At 53.0% G+C, this 14867-nt stretch overlaps 1 protein-coding gene across 2 annotated transcripts in view; it reads left to right on the forward strand.

Moving 5' to 3' along the window:
- The window catches only part of LOC105469136 (transmembrane protein 104), a 62930-nt gene that overhangs the window by 14736 nt on the left and 33327 nt on the right, over window positions 1-14867 (forward strand). The window contains exons 6-8 of one of the 2 annotated variants that reach the window (XM_011719765.3): window positions 222-302; window positions 4152-4251; window positions 4664-4772. In XM_011719765.3, coding sequence (XP_011718067.1) covers window positions 222-302; window positions 4152-4251; window positions 4664-4772 — 290 coding nt within the window. The remainder of the gene's footprint in view (window positions 1-221; window positions 303-4151; window positions 4252-4663; window positions 4773-14867) is intronic. The other variant, XM_011719766.3, reaches the window with a different exon arrangement.

Here is a 14867-nt window from a genome sequence, read left to right on the forward strand (position 1 = left end):
GCCCTCCCTTTCACCCCAGCAGGAGCATCTCTGAATTCCCTTTAAAAAAAAAAAAAAAAAGACTGTTAAACCATGTCAAGCAGGAAACATTAGGAAAAGTTTTCTCGAGTTTGGACACTTGGGGATTTCACGGTTTAAATAATTCAGTGAGGTCCACACCACCCTCCAAAGCTCTCCCCGTGAAGAACCACTTCCTCTTTGTTGTTCTTTTGGCTCCACAGAGAAACGTGGATCTCCCAACCCATTTGAAATCACAGACCGGGTGGAAATGGGACAAATGGCCTCCATGTTCTTCAATAAAGGTAGAAGTTCTTTTGGGGGTGGGGTGTGGGGAAATGGGGAGCTGGTGCTTCCCTGCAGACCTGCGCCCTTGTAATGAGGGCTCCACCCTGACAGCCAGACCATGGGGCAGAGCAGGTGGTAGAGCTGCTCCCTCAGCACCTGGAAGCCACCTTGCTGACCTGTTTTCCTCGATTCCTCCCTCTCTGTGGGCATTAAAAACAAAGAGGCAGCTTCTTTAGTGGAAGTCAAGAACCCAAGGAAGCTACTCCAGCAGAGGTCAGGAACCCCAGGCAGCTACTCCAGCGGAGGTCAGGAGCCCCAGGCAGCTACTCCAGCGGAGGTCAGGAGCCCCAGGCAGCTACTCCAGCGGAGGTCAGGAGCCCCAGGCAGCTACTCCAGCGGAGGTCAGGAGCCCCAGGCAGCTACTCCAGCGGAGGTCAGGAGCCCCAGGCAGCTACTCCAGCGGAGGTCAGGAGCCCCAGGCAGCTACTCCAGCGGAGGTCAGGAGCCCCAGGCAGCTACTCCAGCGGAGGTCAGGAGCCCCAGGCAGCTGCTCCAGCGGAGGTCAGGAGCCCCAGGCAGCTGCTCCAGTGGAGGTCAGGAGCCCCAGGCAGCTACTCCAGTGGAGGTCAGGAACCTGAGGCAGCTACAAAAGAAGCTTTTTCCTTTTCCTGCAAAGGAAGCTGATGGAGGCCACTGATGGTTTTGCACCTCCTGCTTGATTGCCTCTGACCTTGCCCTCTTCTGGCCGATTCTGTCTAGAATAACACCTTCTGACAGCGATGGGATCTGCTACACGCACGCCTGGGTCTGGTTTCCCAGTGGCCGGCAGAGGGCGCCAGGAGCCCACACCCAGGCTTGCCAAGTGAGACGGGAGCCCTAAAGTGTGCTGGTGAATCTGCTCCTTCCTGGGATCTGGCTACAACCATAAGGGAGCCACCCAACTCTGGGGTTGAGTTGTTGGGTGTTCCAGCGACATCTTATGTCTCATGGCAAATCTGGTTCTTTTGGAATATGAGCTATTTAAGAGTTTAGTGGCCGGGCACGGTGGCTTATGCCTATAATCCCAGCACTTTGGGAGGCGGGCGGATCACTTGAGACCAGGAGTTGGAGACCAGTCTGGCCAACATGGTGAAACCCCATCTCAAGTGAAAATATGAAAGTTAGCTGGGCGTGGTGGTGCACACCTGTGGTCCCAGCCACGCCGGAGGCTGAGGCACAAGAATCACTTGAACCCGGGAGGCGGAGGTGGCAGTGAGCCAAGATCACACCACTGCACTCCAGCCTGGGCTGCAGCGTAAGACCTTGTATCAAAAAAAAAAAAAAAAAAAGAAAAGAAAAAAGAGTTTAGTTTTCAATGCCCAGACCTGTTTATTTCCATTTCATTGAGAGTCACATTCTCAGTTCATCCTTCCCCTTGCAACTGTCTTGGAAGATTTTCTGCCCCTTTGTCAAAGCCCCATTTGTCGAGTGGGCTGCCCTACCAGTTCTTTCTAGTCTTAAATGTGACTGCACTTAACTTAGAGCCGGGGGGGACTGTAGGAACTAGAATCTCCTTGACTGCTTTTAGGACATTAAGCATTTAGTTTGTCATTGGCGAAGCAATGTGATTATCAGCCAAAGGCAGCCCTAGGGCCTGGTTCACCCTCCCTGCTGGACCGGCCTCACAGAGGGTTTTCAGAATTCAGCAAAACCAACTGGTCAGGTTCAGCCCACATCTGTGCTTCTCCTTTGTTCCATTTCTATCCCTCCCGTCTCACCAGCCTGAGCAAGCATAAGCGTTTCCTCCTGGCAGCCACGCAAAGTCCCCTTCCAAATGCAAGCTTTAAAATAAAGTGCACATTGGAAGGAAGACGCATGCCTTTTAAACCTCCTTTCTCATTTTCGGGTTCTGCAATCTGCCCTGATTTCTGTAAGAATTCTGGTAACCAGCAGTTTTGCCTTTTTTCCCCCCACCACAGACTAGACTCTTAATTTGCCCAAATCTAATGGAAAATAAAGACGTTTGTCTGAGACCAGCCTCACACTTAGAGGGAGTCTCCTTCTCTACCCCAGAGTTTCTCCAGCTCAGTCCTGTTGATGTTTGGGCTGGGGAATGCCTCGCTGTGGGCCTGTTCCGTGCGTGGTAGGGTGCTGAGCAGCATCCCTGGCCTCTGCCTGCTAGTTGCCAGTAGCACCTCCTACTTATGACAGTCAAAACTGTCCTCAGACATTGTCACATGTTCCCAGTAGGGTCTGGGAGGCAAAATCACCCCAGCTGAAAACCTCCGCTCTGCTCCGTTCCTGAGTCACAGGCTGCCAGATTGTCATCTTCTCCCTTGGTGGGGCTGCCTCCTCTATAGGAGGCTCCCTTAGAGTCCCAGCTCATTTCTTGTCATCAGAAATGCGGGCCTGGCCATTGATGTCTTCTCAGGAAGTTCATTGATCCCTTATTTTGTGTCTAGTAATGAAGTTTATTGACCAGGGAGGGCCAATGGCAGTTTGTAAACAGAGCCAGAGTCCATTGGCAGGTGGAGGAAAGGCTGGGAGTGGGGTGGGGGACAATGTGTCCCCTCAGAGCAGAAAGCAAGCTGGAGTGCAGGCTGTACCTGGAGCCCGGGCCTGAGTGACAGGCTAACCCCAGAGGCCACTAAGCTTGGACATCAGGCTATCTGACATGTCAGGGAAGGACATGCCATATTCAAGAAGTGGGTGCTGAGGCCTCCTGGGTCCCCTTGAGGATCACGTTTTCTTAGTCTTTTCCCCGCCAGACTCCTAGGAACAGAGCTGACCTCACATGGCCCAGGAGTAACATGTCCTAGGCTTTCCCTTGGGGACCCTGCAGGCTTTTCTGAGCCACCAGGATTAAAAAGGAACTGTCACTTCATTTTTCTTTATGTTCTCAGAGAAACCAGCAGCTTGAGACCAGTGACATCAAAAACGTGAGCCTCAGTCTGAGCAAGGGTGGAGACTGGTTGTCTGGGCAGTAACCCTTAGGTCGTAGGGCCCTGCCACTCTTTTCAGAGCCATTGCACCTGGCTTTTCTATCTGGAATCATTTATGGAAGATGGCCCAGGTGGGATTCTTATCCTCACAAGTTAGGAGACGTTCATGGACTTGCCGGGGTCCTGAAACAAGTCTGATGGGATTAGGACTAGAGCCCTGTGTTCCCAGCTTCTCGTTCAGCCTCCTGCAGGAGTGGGAGGGGACAAATGTCGCCTCTGCAGTGGGTGTGTCAGTGTCACGCACTATCACTGCTGTCCCTTGGGAGTGCTTCCCGTAAGAAGGAAATGGGCCTGTCTTGAGCACCATCTCCCCAGCACACCAGACCACCACGTGCTTGGGATCAGTCAGATTCAGAATGAGGCACTTGGCCTTTGGAAATCCAGGGCTTTTTGCCCTTTGGATCCCAGCTTCAGAGAGCTGGGCTATTTTCTGTCAACTTCTCTTTGCTTCAACTCTTTTAGTAGCAATCTCTTGTCTTAGAGCCCGGTGTTGGCTGACACCAGAGGGGGCCACCAGCCCTGATGCACCCCGGGGGTCAGGCTCCTGACTCGGGGCATCTCTCCTCCCTCCTCACTCCCTGGCCATGCCAAGTCTCACACTCATCGTGCACCTATCTGGCTTCAAAATCTCTCTGAGCCTCCCAGCCTTGTTGAGTCCTCTCAGGTGAGAGTCATGAGCCGATCTGTCTCTTGTCAGCATCACAGTGTAGCCGGCCAGAAAAAGAAATAGGACTTTGGGGTCATTTTTCCACTTTTTGTAGAAAGTTAACAGCTCAGAGAACTGAAAGCTATGAAAGAGGTAGAGATTTAGTCAAAAAAAAAAAAAAAAAACAAGCATGCAGACATCTTTTTGTAGCTGCCTGACTGATGGCTGTGTTCTTTCAGTGGGGGTCAACTTGTTCTATTTCTGCATCATCGTTTACCTGTATGGGGACCTTGCCATCTATGCTGCTGCCGTGCCCTTCTCCCTCATGCAGGTGACCTGGTGAGTACCCTCCTGATCCCCAGGCTGGCAGTAGCCAAAGGGGCTTCCTCGGCCAGTCAGAGCAGAGCGTCCAGGGGAGAAGCACCTTGCCAAGTGAGTTCATTGCATCTAGGGAATGCAGATGCCCAGGCCCTTTTCTGCACAGACCACAGCCAGCCATGCTGTCTGTCCTTAGCTCATGTCACTGTCCCCTTCCCTGCCCCACTAGGTTCCCACCAAGGGCTCCTGAGTCATTGGGAAATGGTGCTGCAGGAACAAGGAGGGCGCGTCCTCAGAGATGCATCCCGCAAAGTGCTTTGTGAAAAGTCTGATTGTTGATGCTCAGGCAGCTGTGCAGGGAGTGGCTTCTGTCTCCCCCAGCCCAGCCAGGCGGCCTCGCTGAGCCTGGGCTTGCTGTCATTCTTTTTATCAGCAGCGCCGCTGGCAACGACTCCTGCGGTGTGGAAGCAGACACCAAATACAATGACACCGACCGGTGCTGGGGACCCCTGCGCCGAGTGGACGCCTACCGCATCTACTTGGTGAGTGTCTGTGCCTCTGTGGCCCCTGCCCCAGCCCGGCCTGGGCAGCTGAGGGCATCTGAAGTGCCTTTACTTCCAGGTAGAATCGCTTCCCCAGAGAGGAGGGTCTACCCTTCTCCACACTCTGGCTAAGCACTGGGGCCTTGGCCCCAAGCAGAAATGGATCGCGTCACTAAGAGTCTAGCCCCTAAGGTTCCTGGCAGCAGGCCTCAAAGTCAAGCGTGGTTTGGAGTAGGCACTCAGGTCATAGCCAGATTCAGGACCGTGACTGTTGTAAACTGAGCTCAGGCTCTAGGACCACCCTCAGCAGAGTTCTCCAGGAGTGCCACATCTCATTTTTTCCAGAAACTTTCCATATTTTGACCTTACTCCTGGCCAGCTCAAGAGCATATGGTTCGATGCTGGGTCTGGCCATAAACATCCTCTCCAGATAGGGAAGGGTCAGCCCACTCTCTTCCTATCTTCCCTCCTCTCATCCTCCCAGCGGACAAGAGAAGACGATGAATCTCCAGGCTCGTTCTTGATTGCTTTGTGCTGTTGGCGGGGGGCAGGGAGCTGAATAATATGCCAGACAGGTCCTGGATAATAAGATACAAAACCAGAGACAGTTATTTATCTCTGCCTACTTTGGGGGCGGGACTCAGAAATGTTTTTCTTCAACTGTTGCAGTATCTGTTAATATTCTCTGCTTCCTCTTGGTCCTCCTCAGCCCTGACATAAATTTAGGTGTGCTAGGTGACACACAGTGTGACACGTGGCCACTTGGCTGATCTGGAGCAGGGAGGCAGGGACCAAGAGACAGCCAAGCTTTTCAGGGAGCTGGCCTCCGGACTTCATTATCCCTATCTGAGGAAAGGTTTCCACAGGCCCTGCAGGCTCTTTGGGGTTGGATTTGTTAACCCCAAGGGTACACTGAATGGTTTTTCTTGCCCTCCTAGTCCCACTCTACAGCCGTGCTGCAGGAGCCCTATGGCCTGGGCTGTGGAGAGGTTGCTTTTCCTCTCTGCATCTCTGGAGCAGTCAGCTAATGGTCGGTGTTTCTTCTGCACATTCATCTGTGGCTGGCAGTTTGTCTTTTAGTAGAGCTGCGTCCCTGATTCCTCCGTTGCAGGTCTGGTGGGAATTTGGTAGCAGGTTAATTGTCTGGCACCCTTCTCTACCTCCCCCAGCCTTGGGGCGGGAAAAGGCACCAGCATGGCAGCCGGAGGGGTGAGCCCAGGCACTAGTAGCACAGCTGAGGCTCGTTAGCCTCTTCGCACTCAACAAACCATGATTGATAAAATTAGCAGAGGTATTAGTAAGTGAAAGGCCCCGTCTGGATCTCTAGCAGGGTGGATGGGCAGAAGGAGGGGATGGAGGATGGGGTTTGAGTGGCTCAGACAGACACAGTGGCCGATGTTCAGGGCAGAGCAGCCACAGCAGAGCCAGTCTGGTGGGTCTTTGCTAGGGAGGCTGCTGGAATCTAAAGACCGTGCCAGGCAAACTCCCCGCCCACCAGCAAAACGGATACTACGCGCTGGGAATATTGGCTGCTGCTATTTGCCTGATAAATTATTTAGAAGCATTATTCTTGCCTTGTTAAATGGTTCCCTCACTTATTCCTATAAACTTTCCACATGATGGAAGCCTCCCTCCCTGGATCTCAATAACTCTCTGACCGAACAGAAGGAACCCTTCAGGAAAACAGACGGGCGTTAATTACTGCCTTCATCTCCCAGATATTGCACTTATAACTCATAGAGCTAATTGTCATCAGAGCCTGCAAAAGCCACGAAAACAGGAAGCAGAGGCCGCAGAACAGGAGTGGAGACCCTGACTGCCCACGAGAGCCTTTTTTTTTCTGGGCCAGTGACAGTATCCTTCCCCCATAGCCCAGTCCCCTGCTGGGGGCTTCTGTTTGCTCAGAGGCTTTTGGTTTGCATGGGCTCTTCTACCCAGTTTGGAGAAATCAAGGCAGATGGGCCTTGGCATTGTCTCAGAAGTCACTTCACAGTTTTGCATGTGGCTCCCAGGGTGTGAGGTTCTGCAGAACAGTAGCCTGCTGTTCCCCTGACCCCAAACTCTGGTGCTTTCTTTGCTCTGCAGGCCCTTCCCCTCCCTCAGTGAGTTGGAAGGGGCAGAGTGACTGGCGGAAGAGGTTGGCAAAGATGTGGGTGTCCTCCCTCAGTCCTGAGCTCTCCTGCAAGTGAAGATGGCATCTTCCCCTCCCAAGTCTGACCTGCAGGGCTTATCCCTGTGTGTCTTTGTAAAGGTCAGGGGAGTTCGATTCCATCAACTGGCCCCTTGGGCCCCAGAGGAGGAAGGCTGTCCTTACCCGCTGCCCCCTGGTCATTCTGTTTCAGAAGATTGTCCATCCCTTCTAGGGACGCCACGCTGCCTTTTACCACCAACTGTTTCTGATTTTGCTGCCAGCCAGACTTCACTCAAAGTGTTCAGCAAGGCAACGAGTAGGTCAGGGGAGGATTGAAAACTCCTCCCTACTCTGCATGCAGATCTTGTTTGTCTCAGGTAGATGAAGCCCCTACCCAGCCTGCATTTTTAAAAGGGCCTACTAATAACCTCTTCTTCATTGCTGTTCTACAACAGTGGTTCTGGGGGACAGAGATACAGACTTTTATATTGTGGTCTAACTTTCAGAAAGTCGTCTGGAAGCGATTCTTCTGTGTCTTCCCAGGAATGCTCCTGAGATGTACACGCACAGTGAGAATCCTTGCTGTAGTAACTGTCTCCAGGGCTGGCCTGTGTGTAGCATTGTGATTACTTACAAAAAGGGAGATGCTTCTACCAGCAGCTCCCAGTGACCTCCCAAAGCCCTTGACCTTCACCAGTGGAAAATTCCAACCCCCCTCCTTGCGCCTGACGACCCTTGTCCGTATCCTGTGCTTCCCGTTACAGCTGAGAGGAGTCACTTTCTCCCTCTCCTTCCCTGGAGGAGCCACAGAGCAGGGTGTCACGGGGCGCAGGTCCGCTGAATTACTGGCTGCTTCAGTGGGCTCTCTGGGGTGTCCCAGCAGGCCACTGCAGCTGGAGCCAGCGGTGACCTCGGCCCTGTTATTAGAGCCCATGGAGATTATCATCAGGATCCACTGTCAGCTGACCTTGGATTCTCAGGCCCCCACCCACCCAACCCTCCTGCTCTTTTGAAAAATCAAATGGGAATGTGAGAGATGCTCCAGCTCTTTCAAACGGGTAACCTTGCCTCCAGGCTAGGGAACATCTCAGGATTCTTTCTGCAGTTTCTCCGGCTTTGGTAGGCAACACAGTCAGAAGTTGGCATTTCATTCCTTCCTCTACAGCATGAAGGGGCCAGGGGCCCCTGGCAAGGTGATAGGATTGCGTATGAACCAGTTCTGTTTGGGACTCAGACTGTCCCAAGTGTCTGGGACGCAGGCGTGTGTCACTCTCCCCTGGGATCAAGGGCACTGCCCAGCGCCTTTGTTGCACTTCCTCATTCCTGCATCACCTCCCAGCCGATATTCCTGTCCCCTGCCTGGACCCATCCCTCCTATAGAGAGTCAGAGGGAAGCAGTGTCAGAGGGGACAGTGGGGACTCCCAGGTGCTGAAAGCCTCTCACCGTTAGGAAGAACGCTTTAAGCAGCATCCACCGCTCACAGGTGGACAGATGCTGCTGGGTCGCAGGTGGCCCGGCAGGCCCCGGCCGAACAGAGCCGGGAGCGCAGATGGCAGAGTGGAGCTGATGCCTGGCTGGAGACCCGGCCGCAAACTGGCCGTGTTGAGCAGGGGGCCCCTCGTTGGCTGCCCTGGGACAGGACAAGGTCACCCTGGCCTGCTATCCTGCCTTGAACACAGGAGCTGTGAGATCCACCTCCAGGGCACAGGTGACTCAGGAGAGGGATACAGCCTGCAAGTGCCTGGCCAGTACCTGCCACCCCTTGTGACAGAGAGAGTCTTCCCAAGCTCCCTCCAGACACCCTCCTGAAGAAGTGGAGGGCCAGGGGGATTTCTGTCTGCTAGCCTCTCTTCCTAGAGGGTGAGATCAGCCTCAGATTCAGGCTCACGTTGACACCGGAAGGGTCAAGGGTCCTTCCAGGCCTTCGCTACAGCCCTGTTTTCTCTCGCTCTGCCAGGATTCCATCTTGGCTCCCTCTCCCATGGCAACACTGGCCTTTGTCCGTTTGCAACACTTAAAATGGTGTGCAGTCCCCATTTCAAAACCAAATGGCTTCCTCCTAAAATAGTACCACTCAAGGAGAAAATATCCTTTTCGTGAGGGTGGAGAGGGAGTGATGTGCCCGCCTGGCAGTGCCATGCGTGCCATGAGTGCCCCGCCCTCCCACGGTTTACCTTGCATCGGTGTAGCGCATACCAGTGACTTTTGACCCCCAGCCACACAGTAAAGTACACAGTGTCATCCCATTTCACAGAGGGGAAACTGACTCAGACGGGAGCTTCCTGGGATCCCGGAGCTGAAGCAGACAGACAGCAGCTCAGCTCTTTGGCCTCTCAGCTCTGTCCTGCCCTGGTGACACAGGCTTGCTCCACTTGCCCAAGACTCAGTTCCATAGGCTCCGCTTTGGGGGTGGCCCCCACTGCCATGTGCAGGCCGGGGCACAGGGCACCTGTTATCAGCCCTGGGAGCCTGACGTTTTCAGGCAGTTGGGGTGACACAGCTGAGCATGTTCCCTGGTGAGTGAGCACCTTTGCACGTCTGCCCATCATTGTCACCGACTTGATTGATGCCCCGTCTGCCTTGGTGCCCCCACTCCTAGATAGCAAGGCCAGCTTTTCCGGGGCACTCAAGTAGTGTTGGAATTAAGTGCCTCTTCCCAAGGACACTTCCTTCCCCTGCCATGGTCTCTGTTCTTCTAGCGTCAGCCACTGTGCCCTGGGGCTGTGGCATCTGCTAATAAGTGGGTCAATGCTGCCTTCACTTGAATATTTATTCTTACCAGTGCTGGGGCAGGAGGTGGCTTTGAGGCCTTCAGGACCAGTGAGGAAGGAAAATTAGTGAAGCAACAAGGTTTAGGAGCAGCAGGGACTTCACCGGACTTGGAGACTCTGGGGACACTGTGCCGCCTGCCTCCCAGGCACCACTCCTGTTGCTTTCAACATGAGTGGTGCCCCCAGAGCACAACTCCAGTAGAACACAGGTGAACACTGCCCCCAGGTTTGTGCAGCGTTGAGGGGATTGGAGTGAAGCGCAGTCAGACAGCAAAGGTGACCCGGGTAGGGCCCGGCAAGAACGTAGACAGGATAAGCGAGCTGTCTCTGGGAGGAGTCTAGTGGGTTGGCCCATCTAGAAACGGAATGCAGGACCCTCAGCCCAGAGAGCAGACAGCCTGTCAAGAGTGTCCCTTCCTGGGCGACACTCACCCTCTCGTCTGGTTCATGTGAGTTAGGACTCAGCCTCACACCAAACCAAGACGAGTCAGAAGGAGACTCCAGGATACCTGGAGGGGGAGGGGTGTTGTTTCCAGGGTCAGGGACATCCAGGTGCCTCCTTAATAGGATGGTGACCATGTCGGGGCTCACTGGGGTGACCTGCGAAGTCCATCTTCTTTCCTTTCCTTTTCTTTCTTCTCCCTCCCAACGCACCTCTTGTCAGTTCCTCCTCATTCAGTTCTGGAGACTCTAGAAAGGTCGTGTTTGTTTTGCCTTTCACTCTTTCCTCCCCTCTCGCCTGTGGAGAGATGCCCGTCACACCTGGTGGCACCGCATGTGCGCTGAGTGCAGTCGTTCTAACCCGTGCCCACCACCGCCAGGAGCTGGACTCGGTGAGCCTTCAAGATTTCTTCAGCCAGCTTTGGTGTGGGGTTGTGAGCCCCTAAGATGCGTGTCCCGGGTCCTGTGTGTCCCGTACATGCTGAGCTTTCTGCAGTCATCCCATGAGACTGGGTTTCAAGGAAGAATGCATTTCTTCCCCACACCCCAAAAATGTACATGCCCATACCCGCTACCCAAGCAGAGCTGGGAGTCTAATGCTGGGTGAACTCTTAACTTCAGGCAGTGACCGTGCTCAGACTGAAATGGTGACCTCAGAGGATTAGCTTGTCTCTTTCTTTTTCAAGGAAATCAATAATACAGGGACAGGCCTGTGTTGTTCTTGCTTGCTTGCTTTTTTTCCTGAGGAGCTGTCTATATATCTTAGACCAGGAATGGCTTCTTGTCCTTCCATGTGCTTTCCATCCCCCTACCCCAGCCCTCCCTAAATGAAATTCAGGTTGCCTGTCACTCACTCCCACACTGCAGCTTGTCTCTCTTAACTCCTAGCCAGGGACAGCGTGAGCCCCCACCACCCCACCCATTCCTCCACCACTGCTGCTCCTGTCTGAGCAAGACCCCCGTCCCTCCTTTCTTCCCTGAGTTGCCCCAGCCCATCCCCTCACCTTGCTGAGGACACCTGGGTGACGCCTCCCTGAGTTACTCTGTGGCTGCCTCCTTCACCCTCACCCCAGTGCCCATGCTTTCTCCTCCTGCTCAGTGAGAGGGTTGCTGTTTTTGTTTTTTTTTTGAGACGGAGTCTTGCTCTGTCGCCCAGGCTGGGGTGCAGTGGCTGGATCTCAGCTCACTGCAAGCTCCGCCTCCCGGGTTTATGCCATTCTCCTGCCTCAGCCTCCCGAGTAGCTGGGACTACAGGCGCCCGCCACCTCGCCCGGCTAACTGTTTTTAATGTCACTCTCAGGGACGTGGGTTCGGTTGACTGGCATTATGCCCACCATCCATCACGCCCCATGACCTGTCCCCACCTTGGCCAATACCTGTGCGCCAGTTGAGAGGACGATGCCTAGTCCCCTGTGCCACTGCCTCCATGGTCTCAGTACAGGTGCCAGACTGGGGGACTCGGGGTCACAAGACAGCAGGCATTGGCTTCTTCCCCCTACCACTCCCTTCCCCAGCTCAGAAGCTGCTCATGGGCCTCCGTCAAGGTCCTGAGGGGTGATGGGATCTTACGTTCTTGCTTCTGAGTTGGCGACTGACATAGCCCCTTCACAGGATGTCAGTGGGGTGTCTCTGGCCCTGGTAGAATGTGCAGGTTGGGTATCCCTTCCCCAAAATATTTGGAACCAGAAGTGTTTCTGATTTCAGATTTTCTTCAGATTTTAGAATGTCTGCATTATACTTACAGTAGAGCATCTCAAATCCAAAATTCCAAAATGTTCCAATGAGCATTTCCTTTGAGGATCGTGTCAGTGCTCAAAAAGTTTCAGATTTTGGAGCATTTCAGATGTTGGATTTTTGGATTTGGGGTGCTTAGCCTAAACCATATTTCTTTCTTTTTTTTTTTTTTTTTTTTTTTTTTTGAAACAGAGTCTCGCTCTGTCGCCCAGGCTGGAGTGCAGTGGCACAATCTTGGCTCACTGCAAGCTCCGCCTCCCGGGTTCTCGCCATTCTCCTGCCTCAGCCTCCCGAGTAGCTGGGACTACAGGCACCTGCCACCACACCCAGCTTATTTTTTTTGTATTTTTAGTAGAGACGGGGTTTCACCATGTTAGCCAGGATGGTCTAGATCTCCTGACCTCGTGATCCACCCACCTCGGCCTCCCAAAGTGCTGGGATTACAGGTGTGAGCCACCACGCCCAGCCTAAACCATATTTCTTTACCCCATCTCCATTGTCTGTAAAATAATGAGTATAGCCTTGCAAAGACCACCTGCCCACAGCAACCCAGTTTTACTCCCAGGCATGTGGGGAAAACGGCAGTGTAACTTACCTGGTTGCTCATCCCTCACCCCACCCCCATTCACCAGTTTACCCAGGAAGTGAATGGAGATGGGAAATGATCTGTTGCCATGACCTTGACCCCCACACACCCACCATTCTTAACTCCTAGGAACCCCATTATATGAAAATCCAAAGGTATAAAATAAATTGGGAGGGTAGTTACTTGTTACAAAGTGATTCCTTACTTTACAGAAGGATTTGCTTCAGATTTCTCTTAAGTAGTTAGTTTCCCTAGTGTATTTAAAATGTTATTCTGTGAAAATTAAGCATTTATAAAACAACTTTAGGATCCCTTCTCTTGTGTAAAGGGAGGTATCCGTGTATTCATATGCAAAGGTGCAGAACCCCAAAGCCCAGTTCATGTTGCTGGAGAAACAGGCAGACAGGGCTTAGGGTGGATATCATAGGCAGCCCACCTGAAAGAAGTAACCAGTGATGCCCCTTCCCCTCTCCCCATCCACATCCCTGAGCTGCGAGAGCTCCGTGGAGCCTGATAAGTGTATACCCGAGCCCCACACCTGTGCACAGGCCAATTTGGTTGGGAAGCTTCCAAGTAGGGCTCCGTGGGGGAGTATCCATTCCTGCTGGGGACCTTCTGTGCTGAGCTTTTTCAGGACTGTTTCTTTGCAGGTCTCATACTGATCCCAGTCAGACCCTGAGCTCAAGGCTTGAGCCCTCCTTGTTTGTGAGTGGTGCAGTCAGGGATAAAAACCCGGTGTGCCTCGCTTCCCAGGCTACCTGGGCTGATCCTGGCCACTGACCCGTGTGTGCACATGCATTTCCCGTCATTCCCCTGGAGAAACTGAGCCCCGGGCAGACTCCCAAAGCTCAACGGCCCAGTCCGTCCCACACTCTGCACCCCCTCTGCTTCCAGAACTCCCATTTCTGGGCAAAGAACTAAAAATAATTTTATTATATTTGTTAAGGGTACATCCCAGTTGTTGATTTCAGATCTCTCCCTGCCACCTTTTTTTATTTTTTATTTTTTTCTTCATTTCACAAAAAAAAGTGCCAAAAAACCTCCATAGTCTATGGAATCTAGCAACCTCCCAGTATTTTGAGAGTAACGTGGAATGTTCTTAAATATTTTGTGCTAACTAAAATGAAAACTGTATATACCACACTGTTTTTCTTCTGCTCCGTGTCTGTCTACTCCTTTTATCCTGTAGATCAGTCTGTGGCATTTGTGGTGGCCCTGCCAAGTTTTGTGAGGCTGTGCTATTCCCTGAACGATGCTTGCTCTGTTACAGGGGGCATATCATAAGCAGAACCTGATGTCTTTCTAAATAGCGCTCCAGGGCCCTAGCAGTAATTGTTTAATTAAATAAAGCACTCACTCTAAAGTAATAGCCATGATCCTCCGTGTGGCCAGTGTCGCAGCCAGCAGTGCTGGCCCTGCACACTGGCTCAAAAGCAGCACCTGTGTGCAGAGAAGAAATAGCTGAGTGTGCGCTCTGCAGTGCACCCTGGCCTTGAGGAGAGGAGCCACAGAACCCCAGAGGGTTTACAGCCAGCAGAGAGGTGCAAGGGACTCAGCTGGGACGGCCCTTACACAGAGCTGAACGGTTAGGGTGCATGTTAATGATGATATCGGATGAATTAGCATAAGCCCAGATGTCTTGTGGATTCGATGACAGTGGACCAAGGAACATTTTCATAAGCCTCAGGCACAAAGGAGGCACTGGGGTTGCGGCAGCAGATACCCCATGTGAGTGTGACTCTAGAACGGTCATGAGCCTCCGCGGGGCATGTGTAGTTTGGCTGTTGCAAGGATTGAGATATTTTCTGAACACCTTGATGGGAAGAGAATGCAGGGCCCTGTATCGGGTATTGGGTGCTGGCTGAGGCCGGGAGGCCTCTGCGGTCTGTGATGTCCAAGCAGTTGTGGCACCTTCTCCCACACTTCTGCAGGGAGGCTGTGCTTCACCTGAGAGGCAGGTGAACGGTCTCTGGGAACACTTCCCAGCTGGTCCCCTTCCCCTGGATCGGGAAAGTGTTTCTCAAGATCTGGTTGCCCGACCACTGGCGCAAGAATGCCTTTGGGCTCTTAATAAAAATGGAGATCCTTGGGTCCTGCGCCAGGCCTGATGCAGCATATTCGAAGGCCATGGGGCCCAGGAATCTGCATTTCCAACCAGTTCTGAGGAGAATTCTGTGTGCTCTTCCCTTTGAGAAATCCTGCTGGTGCAGACCTCTCGAAGTGATAAAAGGTTTCCCAGGGAGAGGCCCACTCTGGTCTTCCTTCAAGAACTGCTTCCCACAGCACTGGTGGAGACAGCTGTCAGGGTCTTCCCGTGCCAGCCTCTTGCAGGGAAAGGAGAGGGGCTGGGCCATCCACAGGTCTCTGGCCTGGTGCTGCCACATCCTGGAGTCCACACCTAAGGCACTGCTAGAGAGAAGAGGGGCTCTGC

This window comes from Macaca nemestrina, chromosome 17 (genome assembly GCF_043159975.1).
Source record: "Macaca nemestrina isolate mMacNem1 chromosome 17, mMacNem.hap1, whole genome shotgun sequence".
In the NCBI taxonomy this organism is placed as follows: domain Eukaryota; kingdom Metazoa; phylum Chordata; class Mammalia; order Primates; family Cercopithecidae; genus Macaca; species Macaca nemestrina.